Raw genomic sequence first — 27,234 nt, 5'->3', positions numbered from 1 at the left:
TAGTCTGAATCAAATAAAATATTTTATTATATTTCACAGACCACGTTAAGCATATAGGGATTACAGGCAAACAAAAACAATAAAAAAGTGGTATAAATCTGTTAACTCCACTGACAAGGCTTTTCTTAATCTGCCAACTGGACACAGATATTGGCCAATGTTATAATCTCAATATGGCCAAATATCAAACTACATTTGAAGGTTCCCAGGAAGATTTACATCAAGATTCACAGATTATGGGAATCAGTTTAAAGTTATATGGAAAAGTTCACATCACTCTGATAGCACAGCTTATAGTTCATAACATGTTGGTGGTGCAAGCTTGGCAGTTAATAAGCTGGGCTTTAAACATGAATGTCATCTAGGAGAACAGCAACCCAATTTCACAAGCAATGACAAGTAACTGCAGGACAATTCAAGCTGTGTTGGAGAATAATACATATAGCCTATGTTTAGGTGAGTGTGTGTGAATAATGTATATTCATTATCGAAACCATTTTGAGATCGAGGATAGAACAATCCCAGCTGCTTTAGGGACGAAGCCTGGCAAGAACAAAGCCGCCGCAGTGCCGATACCATCCATAACCTTGCTCACTGTGGAGGGTTGGGACGTCTCCTGTTGATTCATGTCAGCTTTCAGCCTGTCAATCTCACTCTGCATCCGAGCAGCTTCCCGCTGAAAGCCCTGCTGTAGAAGAGTTTCCTTCTCCTGCAAAACAAACAGTATCTGAATAAAGAATGTCTATTCCTAATCTTGACCATAAGCACATTCAGTAAACCTCAAAAACTCAGACAATACATTTAATCAAGCATGTCAAAAATCACCTATATTCTATATAGTTAGCAACTTAGCATATACACATTTATATGTTCTACATTACTTCTTACTTTTGTTTATTCTGTATATATGCATTTAATGACTTAAATTATACATTTGCTGAAATGCTGCTTAATTAAATAATTTCTTCCTCTTATTCATAATGGTGCTTGCAAGCATTAATATATTGGGATTCCAAAAACATTACATTGAATATCCCTCTAACTTTGAGCATTACACCTTGCAGTTAATTCAGACCAAACAGCTTAATGTACAGACTCTATTCAAACCTTTAGTAAATTTTATTATAAAAAAAAAAATGATCCCATATTCCATTGAAAGAATGTTCACCTATTCAAAAATAGCCTACCAACAGCAATTACTTCAATTTACAGAGTTTCATCTGAGTTTGTGATGAAATTCATGCGTTTCCTACATCGATTTGCATACCTAATTGTGACTGGTCTTTTCTTAATTCTACTGACAAAATTTTCTCCTTTAAGCACAACATTAAACATGTGAGAATTTTTAGAGTGAGTGTACTGTTCTTACCCTCAGTTTGGCTTCCAGGACTTGTTCATTGTCTCTCCTCATTCTCTCTTGCTCTCTCTCCATCTGATGAATGATCTGATTCAAATGCTCATCATGGGTTCTCTGCATGTCTTTAAACGCCTGCTCTTGTAACCGGTTCTGTTCCTCTAGGCCTCTTTGCCGCTGCTCTAAGATCTCATTCTTTAATCTCTGCACTGTATAGAGAAAGAGAAAGATTACTCATTCTGACTCAATAGCCAGACAATACACATATACACGAGAAGTATATAGTAATGAAAGTGTGAGCTACTGCAACTATAAGTTAATCACAAAATCTGTTTGTTTCTGTTCCGTGCAATTAGTCATTGTACAGTCTATCACCGAGAGCCTTGATTGACAGAAAAGTGCAGATGATTTGAATTGTACCCTCTTTTTCCTGTTCCGCCTCACTGAGAGATTCGTCGGCTTGTAGAATCATTTTTCCAACCTCTTCCTTTGCTTTTAAATGCATACTCAACACTTCCTCACACTGTGAAAAAAAAAAAAATAAATCAAAAAATCTGTTTCTTAAAAATGGGAGTGTTGTTTTGATAGCAACAAATCATATTTAAAAGAATAGTTTACCCAAATATATAAAAGTATTTATATATATATATATATATATATATATATAATTTACTAACCCTCATGTTCTTACAAACCAACATGGTGTCAATTTTTTCAAGAGGAAAAGTTATTTTTTTATACAAAGTTCTTAGTTACCATGGCTTTCGAGCTTCAAAATGAAAACAATAATTAAAGAATCATAAAAGTTGCCCAAATTACCCGTGAAGCCGCATATTGCATAACTTGGAATATTGAGTCAAACACATAAGTCATGGAGTTTGTTTGCTTTTTGCCCTATTTCAAGTTTGACAGTCCTGGGGCCTCATTTATAAAGCTTGCGTACGCACAAAACGGGGCTGAAAACATGCGTACGCCAGTTCCTGCGCAAAAGGTGGGATTTATAAAGAAAAACTTGACGGGAAAATTTGCGCACCTGCACGCAAACTCTGACCCATGCGTACGAACGTTTTGGAGATGGAGCACTTTGGCGACACCGATGGTGAGCTGGAGTTAAATGTATTTTTGGTCACTTTTATACAGAAAATCTAAAGAAAATTAAACATATATAGAAAGATTATACAAATACAATTTCAATCACCAAGCCTGTCACTTGAAGCAAATATCCATTCCTTCTTAAATGTCCGCGGCGTGCGTGTTGAGCCGTTTAGTGAAACTGACGCAAATAACAGTTTAAACAAATAAAATACTTCTGATATAAACATTTATATTAAATATGCCATTCAAATTAATGGAGTTAAACACTTAAACATGAAATCATTACTGAAGTTACAACATTTTTTTAAATTCAATCATTAGAAATATTTGTTGTGGATGCGATTGTTTTTGAACATTTTTCCTCTGGCATGCTGTGCTTTAATGTTTTAACCACAGAGATAATTGCTTATCATGATAATACCAGATTGTCTGAGAAAATAGTTTTGTGCAAATAATGCCCAAGGCCTATCTGTTTCCATTAAAAATATAAATCAATAAAAAATACAATTCGGCAAAGTGGAAAAGATTGAGAAAAACTTTCTCTGAAATGTATTTTACACTATTTGATTTATGTAGGCTATTCAAAAACAAGGCAAGGATAGACAACTACTTGATTTGTATTAATGTAATGTTTCTTGTACCGTTTATATCATTTGCATATGATTATTCATCCACGTGATAACGTTTAAGTTATCACGTGGATGAATAGTCATATGCAAATGATATGTAGATGAGGATCTGCATAGTAAAACTAGGCGTTGTAAGCTCCATATATGGTTATTTCGGGTGGAGACGCATGTACGCACAATCTTCCGCTGACTGGGATTTATAAAGTGAATTCTGCGCAGGTTCTGGCGTACGCACGGTTTTATAAGTCTGAATATTTTTTTGCGTACGCCATTTTTGGCTTTCGGGCGCACGTACACTTTTAGTAAGGTTCCTACGCACAGTTTTATAAATGAGGCCCCTGATCATTACTGTTTGAATAAAAAATACATTCTTCAAAATTTCTAATTTTATGCTTTAAGGAAAAAAACAAGATAGATAGCACAGATTTAGTAAATGATAGAATTTTTCATATTTCAGTTTCATCGCTGTTAGCTGTTGTCATGTTATCTTTAATCTTTATCAGCATTACGGATGTTTATCAGTGCTGTTTCATGCTGTTGTGGCCATCCAGAACAATAAAATGCAAGCAAAGCATGTGTGTTCTGTACCATTATTTGTGACTGTGTCCTTGCCCTGTACTCTTCAGCCAGCTGTGCGAGCATGCCTCTGTACTGTCGATGTCCTCCAGGTTTCAGGTATAATCCGTCAGAAATGCCTTTTTCCAGTGTATCAAACACCTCAAGCAGAACCGCCTCACACTGCATTTGAGACGCTTGATGATTCTGCAGGCACATGTCTTCATATTCATTATGAATCTTCCTCTAAATTGTGAGAAGCAGAGAGAGAGAGAGAGAGAGAGAGAGAGAGAGAGAGAGAGAGAGAGAGAGAGAGAGAGAGAGAGAAACTGTTTTATACTTTTATTCGAGATAAAGGGAATAATGCACATGGATTCCCAGACAGCAACATAGTGTTGGCCCAGAATTTTAATAGGTGCAATTGTGCATGCATTTTTCAGATAATATAGCAACTTTAGCAAAAGAAAAGGAGGAGTTTGTGATGGTTCTCTTTTGACCTTTCTGTTCATAAGTGCTTAGAAGTTTGTAAATGAATATGTCGGGTTCAATACTAATGCAAGTTACGTTTTAACATCATTTGTTGACATCATTATAAAGCTTCATTTCTATTAAACATGGAATTTTTCTCTAAATGTATAAAAAGTTAGCTAAATCTTATCGTCTCTATGCAAATACAAAATAAAACACAACAAGAATTCAATTTTACCATGAGCTCTTGTTGGTAGATCTGGTCATTGTCATTGAAGGACATGGTGATGAAACCTTCAATGGCTTTCTTCTCTGCGACTGTGTGGATGTTGGACAGATCTGCAGGGTCCATAGGAAGCTGAGCCATGCTGAGCATCTCGGTCATGTAGGACACCAGGGCCTGATCCACTGCACGGACGTTCTGGATCTTAGACAGAGACACGACTGCGTTCTCCAGACATGGAACCTTCCCGCTGCGGATCGCCTCTACGTAAACCTCAGCAAGATTCCCCAGAGCTGTCAGGAAACACAACTCGATAGTTCAGCCAACCCTTTTTGTTTTTATACACAGTCCATTGATTATTGGTTCTCAAAAGAGATTAAAAACTTTTATAAATTAGTTTTTCTGTAAGGGTTTCTAAGATGGCACACACCTGTTCCAGTAATTGTACGGCCTCCGCAGACGACTTTTGGTTCTGCGTTGTTGTAAATGTAGCAGCAAAAAGTTTTTGCCTGCTCAAGGAACTCTGAATCCAGATCTTCCTCGGCCAGATCCTCCATTCTCCTCATGTTTTGCGTACTAGCCGGCCGAGGGAACACAAAGCACTTTCTCACCGCAAAGAATTGACGCAGACAGCGACGGGGCAGGTTAAAACTCTCAATCTGAGGTGAGTTCCCTAAAAAATATATAATTATTAATAACATAATTATGAAATCATAATATATACTGTATACATTATGGGTGCTTCTCAAATGGACGGCTGTCCTGGTAAAGTTGCATTTCTCAGCTGCCATGTCATCATTACATCTCAATTTGAAGGATCCTTAGAAGGCAGCCTTCATTTCGCATCCTTCATTCAGTTCATTTTGAAGGATGCATCAAGTGTATCCTTCACATCCTTCAATTACCCACAATCCTAAGAGTTCATTATGAAATGCAAGACAAAAATAATGTTTTCAGAGATAAAGGCATGTTATCTTTAGTTTTGGTGTAAATTGATCACCTGACAATAAACAGTCAATAATATAAGCCACTGGGAGACCAAAGACGGATGTCATTAAACAAACCATTGTTACAACCGTATTGCATTAATAGAAAGCCAGTTAATACAAAGATTTTTGATACAAAGTATTTTTCCAAAATTAAGGTTTAACCGTGTTTTCGTGCCTTGACCGTGGGGGTGGGAATATGTTTGAAGTAGCCATGCACACTTACTAGACCGTTTCATTCTAGCGTTTAATGCTGAGGAGGAGTCTTTAAGCCTGTGAAGGACTGGACTAGGAAGGACACAGCATCACTAGGAATAGGATAAAGCCTTCTGTTCGAGAAGCACCCTATATCAGTGATCAGTCTTTCTTAACCCTGTTCCTGGAGGCACAGGAAGGGTGCGTCTCAATCAGCTCCCTAGTTCAGTAATCAGGGTACTGATCAGGGAGTCGGCCATTTAAAAGCCTGTCTCAATTGCAAAATCCTTCCAGGGAAATGAAAACAACATTAAACATAATGCCAGAAAGATGTCAGTTCTGCTGTTGTTCATAAATACCAATAGTTATTAAAAGACGTTGTCATGTCGCTGGAAATAGAGTCATCAGTGTCCCAATGTGTAGTGAGCCAGGATCCTTACCGTCCTGACCAATGCTTGAATTCATGAACAGGATATACTGATTTACTAGCTCAGGATCTGATTGAGACGCACCCCAACACTACACATTTTCAAATCCTCCTAATCACACACATCTGATTTGACTCACCAACTCATTAGTAGAGACTTCAAGATCAGTAATATATGGGTCAGATAAGGGAGACATCCAAAATGTGCACTGTTGGTGTGCCTCCAGAAACAGGGTTGGAAAACACTATTATATTACGAGAGCCAATTTAAGCTAAGCCAGAGGAATGAGTTTGGGGATTTTTTTTTAGGGAAAACTTGTTTGTTTGGAGACAGTCATTATTTCTGCAATTATGACTAACGTGTCACTAGCTGCACACTGTAACTTTAAGACCATCGTAGAATTTCCTGTTATCTAGTTCAAATTGGTCTATAATAATGGTTTTCAACAGGACAAAACTTGACTGTGATGGCATTTTTGGCTGTAGCTAAAAGAGTATGTTTTTGTCTCACCTGGTTTGAGTTTCAGTGAGCTCTCCAGATACTCATCCGATGTTATTAGGTCATCCCCCTTTTTCAGTTCCAGAGTGAAGTCACGAACAGCCCAGACAAACGATGGGAAAACACGCATGAAATCTTCTGACTTGTCCTCGTCTCGACTCACTTCTGCCTTCACACGAATGTTCTCCGTCAGCTCTGTAACGTAGCTATATTAAGCTCTGTTCAGGAAGAATTACACTAATGCTATGAGAGTGTTTTCAATTATTTTGTTACAGTGAATGTGCATGTTTATTGTGTATGGAGGATGGAAGGATACTGCAGCTTTTCCAGTGCCATGTTGTCAATGACCCCTAAGCTGTTGTACACTAGAGTGCTGCTGAGAAGAACAGCCAGACAGAAGATCCACGTGTCATGTTTCTCATCCCCCTGAAACATAAACAGTCCGTCAGCTACAGAATAAGAGGCCACTTATTTACCTTTAGTAGCAAAAGACCATTCAGTTTAAAACTGATGTGTAATGTCTAAATAATTCTGTGCAGTGAATTTTCTCATCTATTAAATGGAAAGTAAGAGCACAAGACTATAGGTGATGGTAGACTATAGAGATAGATAATGTTGCTATGGATGCAGTTTTCCTCCTCACCTTCTCCACGTCACCCAGTCCCTCTGTGTCCAGCAGCACCAGGGTGTGTCCTTCTTTATAGGGGTGAGGGACACACCACATCCAGATGCCTTTGGTCTTTGATTCAATAGTGCTGCCAAGAGCAAAGCCTGAGGCAAAACACAATGACATTTAAGGATGTCCAAGATGAAAAACACATTTTTAAATCTACTCGCCAATCCAGAACTCAAGAAATATAATATTTGTATTCGCGTTGGTTTGATACGTTTCTCAAAAACATCATATTAAAAAAAAAAAAAAAGCTTTAGATGATATCCATCGTTTGTGATACCATTTCCAGTTTTATGATTGTCACAAAATGGTTTCCTGCATGTTGGTAACACAACCTGACAAAAGTTTTCTGAATATCAATAATATTTTTTGAAAAAAGATCCAAAAAGTTAAAAAGCCTTTATTCACATCATGGCTTCACTCTAGAAACATTAGAAAATTACTAAAACACTACACACTGATGCATTTCGGCCATTCACCATTCCTCAGAGTGTCAGGTACAAAATGAGTCACAGGTGAAGATGTAAATAGTTACTCAGTAGAAATAGGAGAAACCAAAATAATCATTACAGATTGACCTATAATATTGTTAACTATTAAAAAGTATAGTCACAGTTTTTAGTTGCAGATGCCATTGTTGAAATGCTTTATTCAGTCAGTTATGATCAATTTATTCTGTGAGCAACAGTGTCAGGGAGGTTTTACTGAGTGCACCTTTTATACTTTTTCATCATTACAATCTCAGGACGGTTGTTTCACTGTAAAATTGTTTACTTTATGCCCCACAAAATATTTTGTGAATACATTTTAATTTAAGGTGTATGAAATTCATTTGAATTAATCTGAATGAATTGTCCAGGGCACAAATTTATAAAGACCCTTATATATATATATATATATATATATATATATATATATATATATATATATATATATATATAATTGTTTGCATGTATAAATGTTCCCATCTTAATGCAGTTAGCCTACTGTTTTACACATACTCATTTAGCCTACCGTGCGTCCATATGTAGCCTACTACTGCACAACTTGAGTCTTTCAGCAGTTTCTCTCACCTGACTGTTGTCCTGCCAGGCGGTTCATAAGGTAGGACTTCCCCGTACGGTAGAGTCCGACCACAGACACCACCACCACCGGCTCATTTATCCCATCCAGAATGTCTTTGGCCTGTTTCCTAACACACAGCTTCCCATTTTCATCATTTTCAATGAGACACACCGGAGCGGACATGGGACCGCCACACGCCATGACTCTGCGAAAAAACAAAACGCAAGATAAAAACCAAATTAAAACAAAGCCATTCCCGCGATTTCATACAACACATAAAAGATTAGGCTAAATCTGAATGTTTAATACCTTATTGAAAGTGCGATGGAGCAAAGGAGACTGTCTGGCGTTAGCGAAGATTTTTGTTGTTTTAACAGCAGAATGCGACTGCACGGTTCTTTACTTCTAGACTGCACGAACCCGTTAGGTTGAGGCTCCTCCCGTCATTACATTTGTTATTCGGAGACATTACCAGACACGCTGAAACGAGTGAAAGTGAAAGTACGTTTAGCTATGCACCACTTGGGTGGGGTGAGCATAGGGGGGTGAGTTCGCTCAGTCGAGGCAGGGGTTTCTCAGAAATCATCCATTTTACTTAACCTGCTAAACATAGACTCTGGGTTACTGGCTACAAAAAAAGGAACTGTATTGCACTAATTACTATTACGATGCCAAACCGTTTCAGAGGGTCGAAAACCCATGATATTTCATTTTAGGGTGAACTATCCCTTTAAGACAGGCTACAATATTTTTTTTTTTGCAAAGTATAAAATAGGTATGGTAAAGACATGGTAAAGTGATGTCTCAGCATTTCTGCCGTGTTAATCGCACATCTGTACAGTTTTCTGTTACTAATGTGATAGAAATATTTTATGTAATGGGTGCAATTAACACGGCAGAAATGCTGAGACATTACAACTCTTTACCATGTCGGGCACTGAAAAGGAACCTGATACCATTCGCTTTTTTTAGTAGCCTGCAGGAAAAAGTCTTAGACCTATTTTATACTTTGCAAAAAAAAAAAATATTGTAGCCTGTCTTAAAGGGATAGTTCACCCTAAAATGAAATATCCTAGGTGTATATGCCATTCTACTTTCAGACGAATACAATCGGAGTAATATTAAAAAATGTCCTGGCTCTTCCAAGCTTTATAATGGCAGTGAATGGCTGTTTCTGTTTTGAAGTCCATAAAAGTGCATCCATCCATAATAAAAGTACTCCACAAGGCTCCGGGGGGTTAATAAAGGCCTTCTGAAGCGATGCGTTCGTGTAAGAAAAATATTTTAACCTAATACTACTTTAAATATTTATTTAATATTTTTATTTTAATAAGTTTAACCATGGTTTTTTTTGTAGTAAAACTGTCGTTATACAAATGGCCATTTGGATAACCACAAAGTAGTCATTCAGTCCCATTCAATCTTTTGTCTTTTATGATGCTGCAGACTGAACCATTTGTCTTTGTCTTCAATCATTTTGCAAACATCTCATTGTTTTTTTTTTGTTTTTTTGTTTTTTTTTCATTGTGCACATTGTCACCTCCTTAACTGCCCATTAAAATAATCTTGCCAAAAGAATAATCAAGTCTTCTTTCCTTTAAAACCTGCCTCCTTATGTGTAAAAGTGTACTATTTGAATAATAGGTATTTTTTAACTAGGCCTACAATAAACAGGTTTCATTTTATTCTTTTTTGACAAAATTAACCTTATAATTATAAAATATGAACCAATTAACACCACATCTTACACATGGCCATTTTACAGAGCACATTCATGCCAGAGATCTTTTATTTACTCTTCTACCAAAATCCAACCAGATCTCAGCCAAATATTTTCTTATTCTGGTAGACCAAGCTCAAGCCAGGGCTCAGCCAAAAAGATACAATTTGATTTCTTACCATATGAAAAAAAACAAAAAAAAAACTGCATGATTCATATACAGCAACCATATATTTTCCTTACTTAAATCATCCAGAATTACCTTCTGTGTTTCATGTAAGCCCAATACATGTCCTATACAAAATCAGACAGATTATGGCCACTTTCATACTAAATAGCACACAAACAACTTGTAGGCGATTTTTGCATTACATATGAATACTGTAAAAAGTCTTATATGAGTTTTACAGGACAAAAGTATGCAATGGTGTATGGTATTAGTAGAAAATAACTGATATTAATATACAAATCATTTAAAGTTCTTATATTGAATAATATGCTAGTCAAATTAAAGTCATATAGGATTTATACACATTTTGTCATTTGTTTGTGTTTCATACAGATTTCATGTTTTGATGACCAACATCACTTATATGCAGTTGGCATTTGGAAATTGTACATTGCAGAAGCTGGTTTGAGGATGTCTGTCAAACCTGACCTTATAAGGACTGTTCATTTAGAGGATTTGAAAGAGCAGTTGACAGCAATGACATTGTGGGACTGTCTGGGCCTGTTGTTGGTGAACAAATCATAACACATTATTGCAAATGAACAAAGTTGAGTCAATATGTTTCTAGAACATGATTAAAATGTTAATATTGGCTGGAATATATTTTTGTATATGTGACATGAACTCTGGTGGTGATATGCATAAGAATCACTTCGTCATTTAGGAAAGTTTTATGTTTGTAGGTTAAGAATAGAACTAAACTTAGTACTGTGATAAAGTTTAGAAAAATTGTAACAAATGAAAATGAAATCTGGTGATGCAGGATTTAAAATGAAAATATGTGAAATATGCAACTGTATCTTGTAGAATATACTAATAAATAATTTTGTAATTAAAATGTGTGCTTGTGTGTGTAATTTAAATGTTGTGTTTCATCTAAGGTTGATTATACAGTATATAAGCATGATTGACTATAGGCATAGGGCTCCACGTAGGACAAGATAAAAGCAAGAGCATGAGTGAAGTACAGCCTTATATGATTGGTAAACTGCACTGTGTTTTATACACGTCTTAAGAGATATGCTGGACATTCATATTAAATAAGCATTATTTTCCTGTTTTACATCATGAAAATCTATATGGCTTTAGTTGTATGAAGGACATTTATGTATATGATTAAAAACACATTGCTATTTTTAATTAATTATACATATGCTAATATTATGCTATTTATATATGTGGTTTTGCAGCATGTCCCTTACAATATTCTGTTGGAACATAAGAATCACAGGTGTTTTTCTTTTTTGTTTGTTCCAAAATATTTACATATAATTTAAAGTCATTTTTAAAATGTGATAAATTTGGGTTGCATTGAGCCCACTTCTTTTTATGTATATGGTCCTACAAAATAAATAACTGTATAATATATTGTTTCTATTGTAGTAAATCACGTGACTGCAAACAAATGAAAGTGAAATTGAAATCAAAAGACGTGGAAAAACAGGCAGAATCATTGGGAAAAGTCCAGACTTCGTGGCGCTGCAATAGGCCTACTGATCATGAGCTCACAATCCCGCCTCCTATCTTCCGCTGTAGGCTATAATATAAAATACAATGTATAAACATGTTAACAAACGTTAAATAATCTTACTTAGTATAATTCATTGTTACAATTAGTTAGACAAAACGTTAATTATATCCATATTTAAATCAATATACGACCAACTTAATAGCCTCAAAGTCTCCTGCACGCCGCAGGAATGCAGCAACATGATTTCCTGGAAATTCCCCTCAGATCTGTGAGACATTGTACTTTTGAGACGGAGATGACCACTACAATCACCACCCTTAAATATTATGCACACTGCTTGAAGTTCAGTCAGAACCATCTGAGACACAAAGAAAGCAGCGGTAAGTTCTAATTTTTATTCTTTTTTTTTCTTTTCTTTTTTCTTTAATTTACTTTAGCAGACACAGGGTGTTTCTTCAACTTGGCTACTGCATAAACGTCTGGCTTTCTAACTCACATAAACGTATAGGCCTAATCTATTTTTTGTAATTTATATGTTTGTAAAATGCTCTTCATATTTCAAGATTGATTGATTTATTTTAAGACTGAAAGTGCACGGGCTTAGCCATTAAAATCTATTCATACAAAAAAAAAAAAAAAAAAAAAAAGAAAAAAAAGAAAAGTTTATAGGGGACGTTTTAAAATTATTTTATATAGCCTAACAAAAAGGAGAAAAAAAAAAAACTGCAATCAGTTTTAATAAAATACAGTCACTGGGACATAGAGCCAAAAAACTGAAGAAACACCAAATATTTTTTTGTTGTTGTTGTTGTTGTAAAATTCTCTTTTAGAAATATTTTTTTTTTTTAGAATAAGCCAGTAGCCTAACTACGGAGCCCCTAAAGGGTGGTGGAAAAATTTGGGATGGGAGAAAAAAAAGTTTCTTCCCCCGAGAAACTTTGCGTTACCTCGCAAAGATATTTGCATTCTCACGCAAAACTTTTGCGTTCCCTATAGCAAAAGATATATATATATATATATATATATATATATATATATATATATATATATATATATATATATATATATTTTTTTTTTTTTTTTTTTTTTTTTTAAGATATACGCAAAAACTGTTGTGAGCTCGGACGGACACTTCCTGTTCCACCACGTCCTTAAATTTAGGGGCTCCGTAAATAACATCTCTCTGGTATTTCAGACCAAACTCTAATGAAAACTATAGCCTATGTATGTCTCTGTTTTGAAAACAAAAAGTGCTGGCGCATATAGGCTGTAATATATATATATATAATAGTGGTGACAGGTCGAGTGACAGTCGCCCGTGGCCTATATGGGGGGCTGCTGTTCCAGATGCGTCCAGTAGGGGGATATACTGCGAAATAACGCCATTAAATCGACGCTCAAAACTTACAAATTAATAACCGTCACGTCCATAGACTTTGCCCAATTTTGAGAGGCAAACTGCTACTGCCAATTTTGTGTTTTTTGTTAACTTAAATACGTTACAGTGTAGATCTGCACTATGCATTAAAATATCTGTAGATATTCAGTTGGACTTCACTCTCTTCACTCAGCCTACAGAAGACTATTTGTTTTCGTGAATTAAAAAATTAATAATGCACATAGTTGGATCAGATGACAAGTAATGATATATGACCTACTGTAGAATAGTTTATATATGACCTACTACTGTAGAATAGTTCATTGAATATTGAATATAGAATATTCACTGTATGTTTTTATATACAGGAGACTGAGTGAAATAGCCTATGTTGTTGTGAATTTATCTAAAGTTACATTTAGATATTAACCATATTTAGCCCATTAGACATACAGCACCATGTAATCGGATCCTCGATTAAATATCTGCTGTACTATTCACTATTGGTCATCCTACAGCTACAAAACAGTGTCCTACATAGCATTTTATGAAGACAAACACAATTTATCCCTTTTCTAAAATTCCAAGGGCCATTTAGAAGAAAGAGACAATATTGTTGTTCACAAAAACCTTATTTATCAACACCATTTATTAATTATGATGACTCCCCTATGGCTTGCCACTCTTCTTTAACTGTTTTTCTATCCTCCAAAGTGCTTCTGCTCACTAATAAAAAAAAATTAAACATTAAAAAAAATGTAAAAAGGACATCCATGGTGAATTTGATCTTGTCAAATTCACAAGCAGCAGGACTCACTGTTAAATTTTGTATAAAATTCCTGAATCCTTAATTTTTTATCACAGTTGCTTTGGTACATTTCTCAGATCACTACTGAAATTCTCATAACTACTTTTGAACAAATTGCCAATGCTTTGGTAAATTCATGTAATTGATTATGAATTGCCTTGCTGCTTCCTAATTTATCAATTCATTATTTCCTTCATTAGTGAAATTCTAAATACACCTCCGCAATTCATCAATTCAGGACACATTTACAAAATAAAGTCTAATAGAAATGTATTGAAAACATGCTTGACAGTTTATGACAACTAGTCAACCATTTTGCATTTAATGACTTATGCAAGGATGAGTATGACAATTCAACAGAGAAATAGTATAATAGGCCTATATTTTGATCAACATGACATAAAGAGTTGATAATGTAGGAAACAGCAGACAGTTATACATTATCAATTGCATGAATACCGAAGCATTTGCAATTTGTATAAAAGAATGAGAAATTGCTTTTATGGTGTGCACAAGTGACAAGATGATGTGATTTCAGTTGTGATCTGAGAAATGCACCAAAGCAACTGAGATCAACTAAGACTTATTGGAGACCCTGCAGAATCACTGTAGACCCCCTAAGAGTCACAGACCACATAAAAGAAAGTGTTACGAGAACACAAACTGCCTTTTTAATTTGAGTTTCATATCTGTGGGTATTTCATTAAAAAAAATTAAACATTAAAAAAAAATGTAAAAAGGACATCCATGGTGAATTTGATCTTGTCACAGTGTGTGTGGGTGTGCTGCCCAGAATTTATGTCAGGTGAGTGTGGTTTGCATCAATTTGCTCCTGATCTTCAAAGTACAACGGCACAGGCCCTTGTTGGTGGAACACTGTTGGAAAAAGTGTCAAGACACTTTGATTTCTTTTGGCCACTGATGATGGACTGTGTAGAGAAAATTGAAAATGACATTAAAAACATGTCCATGTATGTCTCTGTAAGTCATTTATTTACTAGAGAAGCTATTGGTTTGGAAAGCAGTTAAAAAAAGAGATGGGTGTTTATAGTTTATACAAGTTTAGAGAGAGAGAGAGAGAGAGAGAGAGAGAGAGAGAGAGAGAGAGAGAGAGAGAGAGAGAGAGAGTTTCAGTAAATAGCTAAAGCAAACACACACCTTTATGGAATGCAAGTTAAAGAGAACTTGGTAAAGACAGAGTATGATAAATCCCACATTAAGTGCGTCCAGATCAGTAAGCTATTTTAAGAAAAAATGTATATTTAGATATAAATTAGATAGTTAGATCATCCCATTTATAAGAAACAACTCAAACCAGAAAGGAGTAAACAGAGTCTCGTCAGAAGATGCCATCTCACGCAAGATAAAGACAGGCAACAAAAGAAAATTCAAAAGAAAATTAATTTTGAAAGTGAGTAGGGAAGACTAGGGGCAGCTAAACTTACACATGGTTAGCTAAGTTTAAGCCAGACAGAACATCAACCTGACCGTCCAGAACTTTTTGTCTCTCGAAATAAATTATAGACCTATCCATTGATATATAGAAATGAATTGATATCTACCTAGCTCTATCAAGCTAATCGTTTATAAATAATAAATGTTGCATCATTGCTAAACAACAATAACTTTAGCAGATTATTTAATACCTCAATTCTTGTCGCTGTACAGCCTCCCCCTACTGGACGCATCTGGAACAGCAGGGGCGTAAAACTGCCTGGGGCGTAGCCCTAGATCTACCATAGACTGTAAAAAATAGATATCTACCGGCTCCAGGTCTGCAGCCTCCCCCACGGAAAGATTTTACCCTTACTGGTAGCCAGGGAGCAGCACAGAGTTGCTTTAACTGCTTCCCAGCACTGCAGCAACTGCACATATTCTCCAGTTATTCCACTGCAGAAAAATGACACTATTAGATCTGAAATGTAACTTAGTGATGGAAAAGACTTCCATAACAAAAAACAAATTAATAACTATGACTGTGGAAAAAAAAAAAAAAAAAAAAATCTGTCTAAATAAATTAATAATCATGCACGTGTTTAATTATTCTACAGAGCCTGTGTCTCGTTAATTGTTTCACGAGTTCACCCTTACATCAATTAAACAGAGTAAAGATTATGCGTATTTGGCGTGCTGTCCGGGGGAGGGCTCCGAGCTCTGAAATTTTGCCCGAGAGTACTCCCCCGTTGTTGTAAGAGTATTTAGGACTAGAAGTGAGGAGATGGGGTGGTGGCGGGATGCTGTTAAACTGTCAACGAACGGAGGTAAGTTTGCAGTATATATATAGGCCTACACCTCTTACCTCGTTGATTGGGTTGATTAACAGAGTGTGGTCCACTCGTGTTTAATTAGGTTTAATTATATGAACGTGCTCCTCCCGAACTTTGTTAATAAAACATCCAATAGTTGCAGTTGTTTTTAAAGTTTATGCAGGCCTAGAAATATCTTATTTCTCTTCAATATAGCAGCAAATTTATGGACATCCAACACAGACTTTAAACTCAAAGGGATTTGTGATTTCACTTGCCTGTCAATAAGGTAATCAATAATAAAGCAATATAACATGAGCCAGAGATGCAATACCATGATGCAGCCCGGGCCTGGCCACAGTTTATCACACAGCTATGCTTAAATTCGGACAGTGGTGCACTGTATGGTAAGTGTGGGTCTTTTTTCAATTGTGTATATGGTTTTTTACTTATAGGATCATGTCTTGTAGTAAGTATATGCCAGCTCCAGCGTGTCTCATCGAAAATGATGAAAATGGGAAGCTGTGTGTTAGGAAAGATGCCAAAGACATTCTGGATGGGATAAATGAGCCGGTGGTGGTGGTGTCTGTGGTGGGACTCTACCGTACGGGGAAGTCCTACCTTATGAACCGCCTGGCAAGACAACAGTCAGGTGAGAGAAACTGCTGAAAGTCTCTCAAGTGCAGTACATATTGATATGATAATGAGTACAGAATCTGAATGTGTGTAAGTTAATATCTGAAAACAGTAACTGCATCAAGTCTTTGAATTATTTTAATAATAATATGATTGACTCAGGCTTTGCTCTCGGCAACACGGTTGAGTCAAAGACCAAAGGCATCTGGATGTGGTGTGTTCCTCACCCCTATAAAGAAGGACACGTTCTGGTGCTGCTGGACACAGAGGGACTGGGTGATGTGGACAAGGTGAGCACATCACTAACTACTAATACTAATTTCCCTGTATCAGTTGCCATTTGTTTCCTGAGAAGCTACAGTAATGCATTTTGTTTTGATCTAAAAACACTGATCCGTGTGTTTCAGGGAGACTCTAAGAATGACGGCTGGATTTTTTCTCTGGCTGTTCTGCTCAGCAGCACTTTAGTGTACAACAGCCGCGGCACCATCGATAACGGTGCAGTGGAAAATCTGCAGTATCCTTTAACTTCCACATATAAGACCCTCTTTCATTAATACAACCTTTGCAGGATGCTGTTATTTCTCAATGTGCTGCAGCTACGTTACTGAGCTCACCGAGCAGATCAAGATCAGATCGGCAGAAGAGGAGGAAGATGAGGATTCTCAGTTTGTGCAGTTTTTCCCATCATTCATCTGGGTGGTTAGAGATTTCACCTTGGAACTGGTAATTGAGGGAAAGAAAGTGACTCAGGACGAGTACCTTGAGTTTGCCCTTCAGCTGAAGAAAGGTATTTTAGACAGAATTACATTTACAACCATTGACACTTATTCTGGGAGGTCATTGAAATAACCATTGATGAATGCCATCTAGACTATTTTCTAAACTGGTACAATTCATTTTCTGACTTGACTACATATTTGTCTGCACACACGGCCGAATGTTGAATAATTGTTACCGATACTGTAATACATTCGTATTATTTTTTTAAATTTTTGTTTAAATTATCAATGCCTGAAAAACTTGAAATGCCACTGATTTGGGAAAATGTTTATTTCTCACAAATTACCTTTTTAGGTGTAGGTAAGAAAACGAGTGACTACAATCTGCCTCGTGAATGTATCCGGCGTTATTTCCCTAGCCGGAAGTGTTTTGTGTTCCCACTTCCTGTTACCTCGCAGAAAGACATGACACACCTAGAGAGCTTACAAGAGCAGGACCTTGCTCAAGCATTTCTGGAGGTCACAGGTCATTTCTGTGACCACATTTTTTTCAATAGTGCTGTGAAAACACTGAAAGGAGGGCACAGAGTTACTGGCAAATGTGAGTGTATTACCAAATGATCATCAAAAACTATGGAGCATTTACTATTAAAATGCTGTTCTCTATAATTGTTTGTGTGTGTTGTCAGTGCTCGGGCACCTGGTTGAGATTTATGTGGATACAATCAGCAGTGGGAGGGTGCCCTGTCTGGACAATGCGGTGGTTGCTCTCGCAAATCTAGAGAACCAGGCAGCTGTTCAAGAAGCTTTGAAAGTCTATCAGAGTGGGATGGAAGAGGTAAGCCATGCACATTGTATTTGAGTTGTTCAAAATCACTCTTGTTTTATCCTTCACTGTACATATCTGTGTTTTTATACAGATTAATAATCCTATCCAAAGTCAGAACACCAAACTTTGTATACATTTTAAATGTCTTTGAAAGCTGAACCACCGATTTAGGCTCGAAACTTCACTGAATGCAGTGTACATTCAAGTAAACAAACATTATGTTTTTACAGGTGAAGAATACATTCCCAATCAGTATAGATGATCTTAGCTGTGAGCATCAGAAATTCAGCAGTCTGGCCACTTCTGAGTTCATGAAATGCTCATTCAAAGATGAAAAGGGGGAATACCTGGAAAAACTGGAGGTGAGCTTTAAATATGGAAGACACACTCATACTTGCACACTATGCATACTAGCATATACACCGATGAGCTAAAACTTTATGACCACCTGCCTAATATGTTCCTCCATGCTGCCAAAACAGCACTGACCCACCAACTCATGGACTCTACATGACCCCTGAAGGTGTCTTGTGCTATCTGGCACCACAACGTTTGCAGCAGGTCCTTCACGTCCTGTAGGTTGCGAGGTGAATCTGGCGTAGATCGAACTTGTTGGTGCAGCAGCACACAGATACTCAATCTGATTTAGACCAAGGCTGTATCTCAATACTAGTTTTACTTGATCTTAGTGCTGCGTTCGATACTATAGATCACACAATACTCTTAGATCGACTACAAAATTATACTGGTGTTCAAGGACAAGCATTAAGCTTCATAACGATCATAACTCCAGTAAACTATGGAGTGCCGCAGGGATCTGTGTTAGGCCCTCTGTTATTCTCAATATATATACTGCCACTTGGAAATGTTATAAGGAAACATGGAATTAGTTTCCATTGTTATGCTGATGACACTCAAATCTATATTTCATCACGGCCAGATGAAAACGCTAAATTATCCAAATTGACAGAGTGTGTTAAAGATATAAAAGATTGGATGACGTGCAATTTTCTTTTATTAAATCCAGACAAGACAGAGGTACTAATCATCGGTTCAAAAAACCGCCCACAAAACCTCTCACACTACAACTTTAACATAGTAGGATGTCCTGTTACTTTATCCGCTACAGTAAAAGACCTGGGTGTTATATTAGACTGCAAGCTGTCTTTTGAAAATCATATTTCATATGTTACAAGAACAGCCTTTTTCCACCTTAGAAACATTGCTAAGCTACGTAACATGCTATCAGTTTCTGATGCAGAAAAGTTAGTTCATGCATTCATGACATCGAGACTAGATTACTGTAATGCTTTATTAGCCGGTTGTCCTGCATCCTTAACAAACAAGCTACAGTTAGTCCAAAATGCCGCCGCTAGAGTTCTTACTAGATCAAGAAAATATGATCATATAACACCAATTTTATCATCACTACATTGGTTACCTATAAAGTCCCGTATTAACTACAAGGTATTGCTACTGACTTATAAAGCCCTAAACGGCTTAGCTCCAGTCTATTTAACGGATCTTCTATCGCCCTATAATCCATCGCGCTCTTTAAGATCACTAAATTCGAGCCTTTTGGTCATACCTAGGATATCTAGGTCCACCAAAGGAGGGAGAGCATTTTCACATTTAGCTCCAAAACTCTGGAATAGTCTTCCAGATACTGTTCGTTGCTCAGACTCGCTCTCCCAGTTTAAAACTAGATTAAAGACTCATCTCTTCAGCCAGGCATTCATATAATACTTTTAATCTTACAGTTAAATCCGACCTCTAGTTCATAGACGCCAGAGGAGAACTGGCCCCCGACTGAGCCTGGGTTCTCCCAAGGTTTATTTTTCTCCATTAGGTCACCTGATGGAGTTTTTTCGGTTCCTTGCCACTGTTGCCTTTGGCTTGCTCAGTTGGGGATATTTAATTTAATTAATCAATCAACAATACTATTGATCAGCATTACCAAACGTGGACGTTTTCCACTAGAAACAAACATTGATGTATTATTTTAATTTAATACTGTGAAGCTGCTTTGATACAATCTGTATTGTGAAAAGCACTATATAAATAAACTTAAAAAAAATAAATAAATAAATCTATGGAATTTAGAGGGCAGGGCAACACCTTGAACTTTTCATCATGTTCCTCAAACCATTCCTGAGCAATGTGTGCTGTTTGACACAGTGCATTATCCTGCTGAAAGATTGAACACCATTGTCATGAAGGGGTACCTGGTGTGCAACATTGTTTTGGTGGCATGTGTCAAATTTACGTCCACATGAATGGCCAGACCCGGGGTTTCCCAGCAGAATATTGCCTAAAGAGCATCACACTCCCTCCACTGGCTTGTCGTCGTCCCACAGCACATCCTGGTGCATCACTTCCCCAGGTAAACTGTGCAAACTTATGCATCCGTCAATGTGATATAAAACAAAAAGGGATTCGTCGACCCAGGCCAGGTCTGACGCCTGTGTACCCATTGTAGGGCGATTTCGACGATGGACAGGGGTCATCATAGGCACTCTGATTGGTCTGCGTCTACACGGGCCCATACACAGCAGAGTGCACTGCACTGTGTGTTGTGACACATGCCTCCCATAACTATCATTTTTTTTTGTGACTTGTGCCACAGAAGACCTTCTGTTGGCTCAGACCAGAGCTTTTTTTTGCACTCGTGCATCGATGTACCTTGGGTGCCCAACACCCTGTCACCGGTTTGTGGTTTGTCCCTCCCCAGACCACTGTTGATCAATCCTTAGCACTGCTGACTGCAAGCAAACCACAAGCCTTGCCTTTCAGAGATACTCTGACCCAGTCACCTTGCCATAACCCTTGTCAAAGTCGCACAGATCTTTATTCCTGCCCATTTCTGCATCCAATACATAGATTACGAGAACTGATTGTTTGCTTAACCCTTGTGGGATGTTCGTTTGTGGTTTACACCCGGGCTGTTTGGGGTCTCCAGAGACCCCAGGCAACAAAATGGAATTTTGTAACAACAAAACTTTTTTTACTCAGTTTATTAATGTTTTTACTCCACATTTGTGTATTTTTATTTATTATATATTTTAAATTTATATGAATAAATACATATTTTTAAATGGGTTTTTATTAAATAAAATTATGTACAGTTCACTTTATAAAATATTTTCTAACTTTATAAAATATTTTCTTTTTACCTATCTTTAAAAAAAAAAAAGGTCCGCTATTTGAGTAAGACATCTTTCCACAAATTGACACTTTTTGTCAAAGTTTAGCATTTTTTTTATACTGGAGAAAAAAAAAACTTTTTCAATGTTACATTATGATTAGAATCAAACCTGAACAAGATGTTACAAAGAGAAAAGTTGGAGTCTTTAGAGTTTATCATTTATTTCAAACAGTTTTTTCATATAATTCTAAGAATTTAAAGTGTGCCACTTCATTTCTGTCTCTGTGTTCTGTGTTTCTGATTTTGAAGATTAATTGTGTCCATTTTCTAAGCGTGTCTGACCGCGCGGGTCTTTGCCAAGCTAAACCTTGATTAAAAGTCATTTTTATTGTTATTTTGATTTCATAATATGTAACTATGAATACAACTGGAAAAACTTGTGAAAAGATGTCTTTCAGTCAGTCAAATAGCAAATAGTGGAGCTCTGCAGCCATCAACTGGTTAAAGTGAAAAACTTTTAAAACTGCATTTTCCAAAGGATGGGCAAAAATCTTACACTATACCATGTCAAATTATCCATGTTATCCCCATGAATAAAAATGTGGGTCTTTATAAAGTGAATTTTACATAAAAAGCTGTTTTTGCGTAAACAAATATTTTTTACATTTATTTATATAAATTTTAAAAATATATTAAATACTCCAAAAAATGCACAAATGTGTCGAGTAAAATTACATTTGTTTAAAAAACAACAATTATTTTGTTATAAAATTAGATTTTGTTGCCTGGGGTCTCTGAAGACCCCAAACAGCACAAGTGTGACTTTCTTCCCACACTAACATAAATTTGTAGATCTAGAAAGCGTTGACAACTGTACAAAGTTTCATGCCATTTGGAAAAATGCCTTTTTTTTTTTTTTTTTTTTTTTTAATTCAGCAAACGTCATTTGGGCTCCAAAAAAGACCCCGAACAGCATTAATCTAATAATCTACCCAGACCTTAATATGTGGCCTTGTTAGGAGATGATCAACGATATTCGCTTCACCTGTGACTGGTCATAATGTTTTGGCTCATCAGTGTATCTGGAAAATTCATGTGGCATTCAAATGAATGGTAATGCTAGCTTTTTCCAAGTACTATAGACTGTCAGGTTGGAGATTGTTTTGTTAATATTTGGTGACCACACAGCTAATTCACACAACAACACACAAACACAGTGTCCAATACATTCAGTCTTTGTACTAGTGTATTTATGCATGTTTGAGATTTTATTTCTGTTTTTATGTTTATAGGAAGCTGTAAGCATGTACTATGTAGACTTGCTGGAAGAAAATATGATGACATCGGAAAGAAAGTGCAGAGATCTGCTGAATAATCTGTTCTCTGACATGAATAACCGGCTGCAGAATGGGGAGTACAGTCAGTCTGGAGGATATGAACTCTACTGCAGAGACAGAGACGCCATCGTTGAACAGTACCGCAGAGAACCCAACAAAGGTGTAAGGGTGAGAACACTTTCAGTGTGTATTTGTGAGTGTAGGCATTTGTGTATCTACACCTTAGTGCCATTGAGTGAATGTATTTGTATAATAGGGCTCTCTTTACACCGGGCATTAACATGTTTTGTATCCTCATAATCTCTGTATTCTGTTTACACTGTCATTCCAATTATTCTCCATTATGGATGGATGGAAATCTGATTATGCTTTATAAGCAAAATGCAAATCAGTATTATGTATTTCATGACATTTACCAAATTTTAAAAACATCAACAGATAATTCAAAGTGCTTTCCTTTTTTCTTGCATTTCTTTTCTTTATGAACCCTTCAGTAAAGGATGCAAAAGTAAAGAAAATGTGAGGAAAAACGAGATCCCAAGTATCTAATCGTAATCACATTTTTCTGATTAAATTGCTAAACAAGTGCAGTGTCTGTTGTGAAATCAGAAAAAACATACAGACTCAATCGTGATGGATATGATTATTAGCAGTGTAACCTCACTAAATATTACTTGTACAACTGAAATGTAGTTAAAGGGTCATTTCACCCATTTGAACATTGTTTTTTATTTAAAGTGGGTCATATATGTAGTCGAAATGTAAAATAATTTTTGAATTTGGTGCCTTCATGACCGAGAAAAGACAAAAAATAACTTCAGAACGCATTTGTATGAAAGACAACAACTCCCACAATGCACCACATTGCACAGCTCCGCAAGCCACTCCCACTAATCCAGAAAGCGCCTATCTGCCTATAAGAGAAATCACTCTTCCGTCTACAAGGCTAGCTACTACCAGAGCTTGAAATTCATTTCACATTCACACAAAATGTCTAGTTAGTTGGCGAACTCATATAGTGCATTACTCCTCGTTTGTATTTCTTTCGAAAAGGTGAATTATTGCATGGTACCTGGATGTTCAGTCAGAACATATGCGGTGCGAAACTAGGATAGTTCTCAACACAAACGTCCGTGTCCTCGTCTGATTCAGAGATTTCGTCCAGGAGAAATTGTCATCGTTGAAATTCTTTGCCGCAGACGGACTCTTATCTCTGTGTTCGTAGCGGTTCGTAGCTGCATTGTGAGATCACCGGCGCCACCAGTCCGCCCTAACTCGAGCCAGTCCGGGCTCCTCGTCCGCGGCAGGCAGGTCTTCTGCCTCGGCTGCTCTTCGCTATAATGCGGCTTGTAAAGGTAGCCACAAACACCTGATTCAAGCATCAGACTTCCGAAATCCTCTTCTTCTATATCATATTGAGCACTCTCCTCCGTCATAACTTTACATCTGTCTCCACAGCGCCTGTTAGCTTAGCTTCAAACAAGATGGAGGATATTGCTTTCAGTTTCAGAGAGTAAAGTCCCACCCACTGATCTGTAATAGGTCTGTAGCGTGAGCGCGCTCCACCCTGGGAAAGATGAGAAACTAGTGTCTGTAGTCTTAACAGAAATCCCCCCCTTTTACACTTCCTCCTACAATGACGCAAAATGACGATTTTTGCGTCATTGTAGGAGGAAGTGTAAGAGGTAAATAACAGATTTCTCCCGTCTCAGGGGAAAATGAGAGAGTGTTGCACGACCATTCAATAGTATGACTGGGTTTCTAACAATACAAAGCTTAATGCAAATGGGTGAAGTGTCCCTTTAATAAAAACACATTTGCATTTGAATATTCATTAAATGTATTCATGATCCAATCCAGTGGGTTCCCAGGACTGGATCTAAAATATGTATGTTTATATGTAGGCTGAGGCTGTGCTGAATGAGTTTCTGAAAGAGCGGGGATCTGAAGCAAGCAGCATCCTCTACACCGACACAAAACTCACTGAAAATGAGAGACAAATTAAAGGTAATTTATTTTAAGTACAACACCACATCAGTGGCTTTTTGAGGAAAATGAGATTTGTGGTTGAGGTTAATTTATCACATCCTCTCTGTCTCTGTTGAATGTTCAGAGGAGAAGGAGACTGCGGCTTTGTTGAAACAGAAATGTAAAGAGGAAGAGGAGAAACGAATTGAGAGTGAACGAATGTTTGCGGCAGAGAATGAGCGACATGAGGATAGGGCAAAGCAGATGGAGGAGAAGTTCAAGAAGGAGCTGGAGCAGCAGCAGCAGGAGATGGACAGAGCCATTGAGAGCAAACTGAAGGAGCAGGAGAAGATGCTAAACAAAGGCTTTAAGGAGAGAGCTACAAATCTTGAAGAAGAAATTAAGAAGTTAAATGATGAAAAGGAACGCTTGCGTGATGGTGGCGGCGGCATTTTTAAGGATTATGTGATGCCATTTCTCGCTCCTCTTGTAGAAATGGTTCCCAACCTCCTTATGCATAGATCAATGATTAAATGCCTCAAAGCTAAACGTTAAAAACCTGATACAAAACAATGTCTGACTCATTTTCCATTCACTGACAAATCTCCATTCTAACCTTCAAAGACTAACAAAAGCATAAGCTTTATAGGGCAGGTAGTAAATGAGCTGATAATTCTGAACATATGCACCCTTGAAAGTGCAGTGTGTAATTTCTACAGCATTAGCGACACTTTGAATTAACAAAATGTGAAGAGCATGTTATTCAATTAACCTTCCATCATTTGGACAAACAGGTAGTTCCTCCCGACTCAAACTTACACAATTTAGTGGTGTAGAAAATATGCATTACATTCACACAAAAAAAGCATTCACTGGAGTTGGTGGTTTGAATCCAAAATATCTGCTTTATCTGCCATTGATCGGAATTTTTTTTTTTTAGTATAATGTGAAAATGCCGTTTGCTCGGGTTTAAGAAACAGCTGTCAGTTCTGGAGAAAATGGTTAGGGTGCTGTTGATATGTTCTTATTTTTTAGGCTCCACTTTTGACTGTTCTTGTAAGACTGACCTTGTGTAACTTTCCATTACGTTATGTGCACATCATGGACACACCCAGACAAAACAAGAACTAGGCCTTGGACACACTTATACATTCATGCACAATCGGACTCAAGACACGTACATACATTTGAACATCTCTGACCTCTCTTACTTATTAGATTTCTGTCATGAGTATGACATCTCTCAGAGAGGTTGGCATGGTAATATGGCAATGTTAATTTATTTGGTCTTGGCAGAATAGATCTGCTATGCTGCTATTGATTTTTGCTGCTGAGCAAATACAGAGACTTGCTACTGCCAATACGTTCACAGACATTGCTGATATTTCACGTTCAGAGTATAACATGCATGAATAACCCAGTAGCAGATCTATACAGGTGGCGCTGGGGAAGGAGGATTTCTGAAAGAGCACTGCAGAGAGCTAATGGCAAACAATGCCAAGTATTTGAATGTTGAGCAGCAAACTCATTGGCTGCTGATGCCACAGCAACCAATCAGCTGCGCTATGCAGATAAGATGTGATTGCTAACAAATTGAGTTAAGGACCTATCAGCCTGCGTCGTAGTTTCATGACAGAACTTTGTATTTCTTAATATGCCACATATGGTAGGGGTTGATCTTTGAGTACTATGATTGGATTGCCTGTACATCGTGGATGGTTCTGCTTTATTTTGTGTATAAATATGATCCTTCTTCCTTAATAAACTTGAGAATGTTATGTCTCTGAGTCTGCTTGATCATTCTCCCGTGAACTTGCACTGCTGCCACACATCACAAGATTTGAGGCATCTGTTTCCAACTAATAACTGATAGAATCAAGGCTGCAGATAGTCTGCCTGCAAATGAATCTAACTGGTGCTTAAACTGGGAAAGGAATTTGTTCAGACTCTAAACCAGATTTGCAGAAGGTTGTTGAGAGAAACATAATGATGAAGTGACCTTGAGATTGACAGCTTGAGTTTTCAAAAGGGATCTTTTCTAGTCTAAGGGGTTCAGTGTTTTGAGTCAAAATAATTATGCATTTGAAATCATCTTTGACTCGTCATCTGATATAGTATTTTTTAATTAGAAATACAGTATCTTTTGTGGTATGGTATGTACCAGTTTATCCATTCTATGGGAAAATCCTGTCTGCATAATATTCAACTTGTATTTTCTGTCAATATTAGAAACCTTTGAAGTATAATGTTATAAAGAGAAATAATAAATAAATATATATATATATATATATATATATATATATATATATAAAAAAAACCTAATTGTACATGCACCACCATTAAAAAGAAAGCAAGATGATAATGAAATGGCATAGACAGTATATAAAAATAGCCTAATTGTGACGAGTTTGGAGATGATCCAAAAAAAGATGAGGAGATGAGGTCATTGTTGTATTAAAACGGAAGAAGCGATTGGGATTGGTAGATGTAAAGTCATCTTAATAACTCAATAAAGTCATCTGGCATCTGGAACTCGCTGACGTGAGAGATTTAAATTTATTTTAAAAGAGAGCAAC

At 36.9% G+C, this 27,234-nt stretch overlaps 2 protein-coding genes across 3 annotated transcripts; one reads left to right on the top strand and one right to left on the bottom strand.

Moving 5' to 3' along the window:
- Position 1: 1 nt before the first annotated feature.
- gbp2 (guanylate binding protein 2) lies at positions 2-8,702 on the bottom strand. The gene is made up of 11 exons (XM_079875363.1): positions 8,479-8,702; positions 8,178-8,374; positions 7,075-7,202; positions 6,748-6,857; positions 6,444-6,637; positions 4,755-4,997; positions 4,340-4,617; positions 3,667-3,879; positions 1,775-1,877; positions 1,370-1,563; positions 2-709 (listed from the first exon to the last, which is right to left on the bottom strand). Exons 2-11 carry the CDS (start codon positions 8,368-8,370, stop codon positions 485-487), a joined length of 1,881 nt encoding a protein of 626 aa, XP_079731489.1. The 5' UTR covers positions 8,371-8,374; positions 8,479-8,702; the 3' UTR covers positions 2-484.
- A 2,882-nt stretch (positions 8,703-11,584) lies between these two features.
- Positions 11,585-26,440, top strand: LOC307160962 (guanylate-binding protein 1-like). 2 transcript variants are annotated; one of them, XM_079875364.1, is made up of 11 exons: positions 11,585-11,969; positions 16,477-16,673; positions 16,820-16,947; positions 17,065-17,174; positions 17,257-17,447; positions 17,735-17,980; positions 18,069-18,217; positions 18,439-18,570; positions 22,646-22,858; positions 24,595-24,697; positions 24,804-26,440. In XM_079875364.1, the coding sequence occupies exons 2-11, from the start codon at positions 16,481-16,483 to the stop codon at positions 25,211-25,213; spliced, it is 1,875 nt and encodes a 624-aa protein (XP_079731490.1). In that variant the 5' UTR covers positions 11,585-11,969; positions 16,477-16,480; the 3' UTR covers positions 25,214-26,440. The 2 variants fall into 2 exon arrangements, with proteins under 2 accessions (XP_079731490.1, XP_079731491.1); XM_079875365.1 differs by lacking the exon at positions 11,585-11,969 and adding an exon at positions 16,278-16,310.
- Positions 26,441-27,234: the final 794 nt, after the last annotated feature.

The sequence above is a fragment of the Squalius cephalus genome (assembly GCF_949319135.1).
Source record: "Squalius cephalus genome assembly, chromosome: 7".
In the NCBI taxonomy this organism is placed as follows: Eukaryota; Metazoa; Chordata; class Actinopteri; order Cypriniformes; family Leuciscidae; genus Squalius; species Squalius cephalus.
Note: the sequence above shows the minus strand (reverse complement) of the source record. Positions and strands in the feature narration are given on the sequence as shown.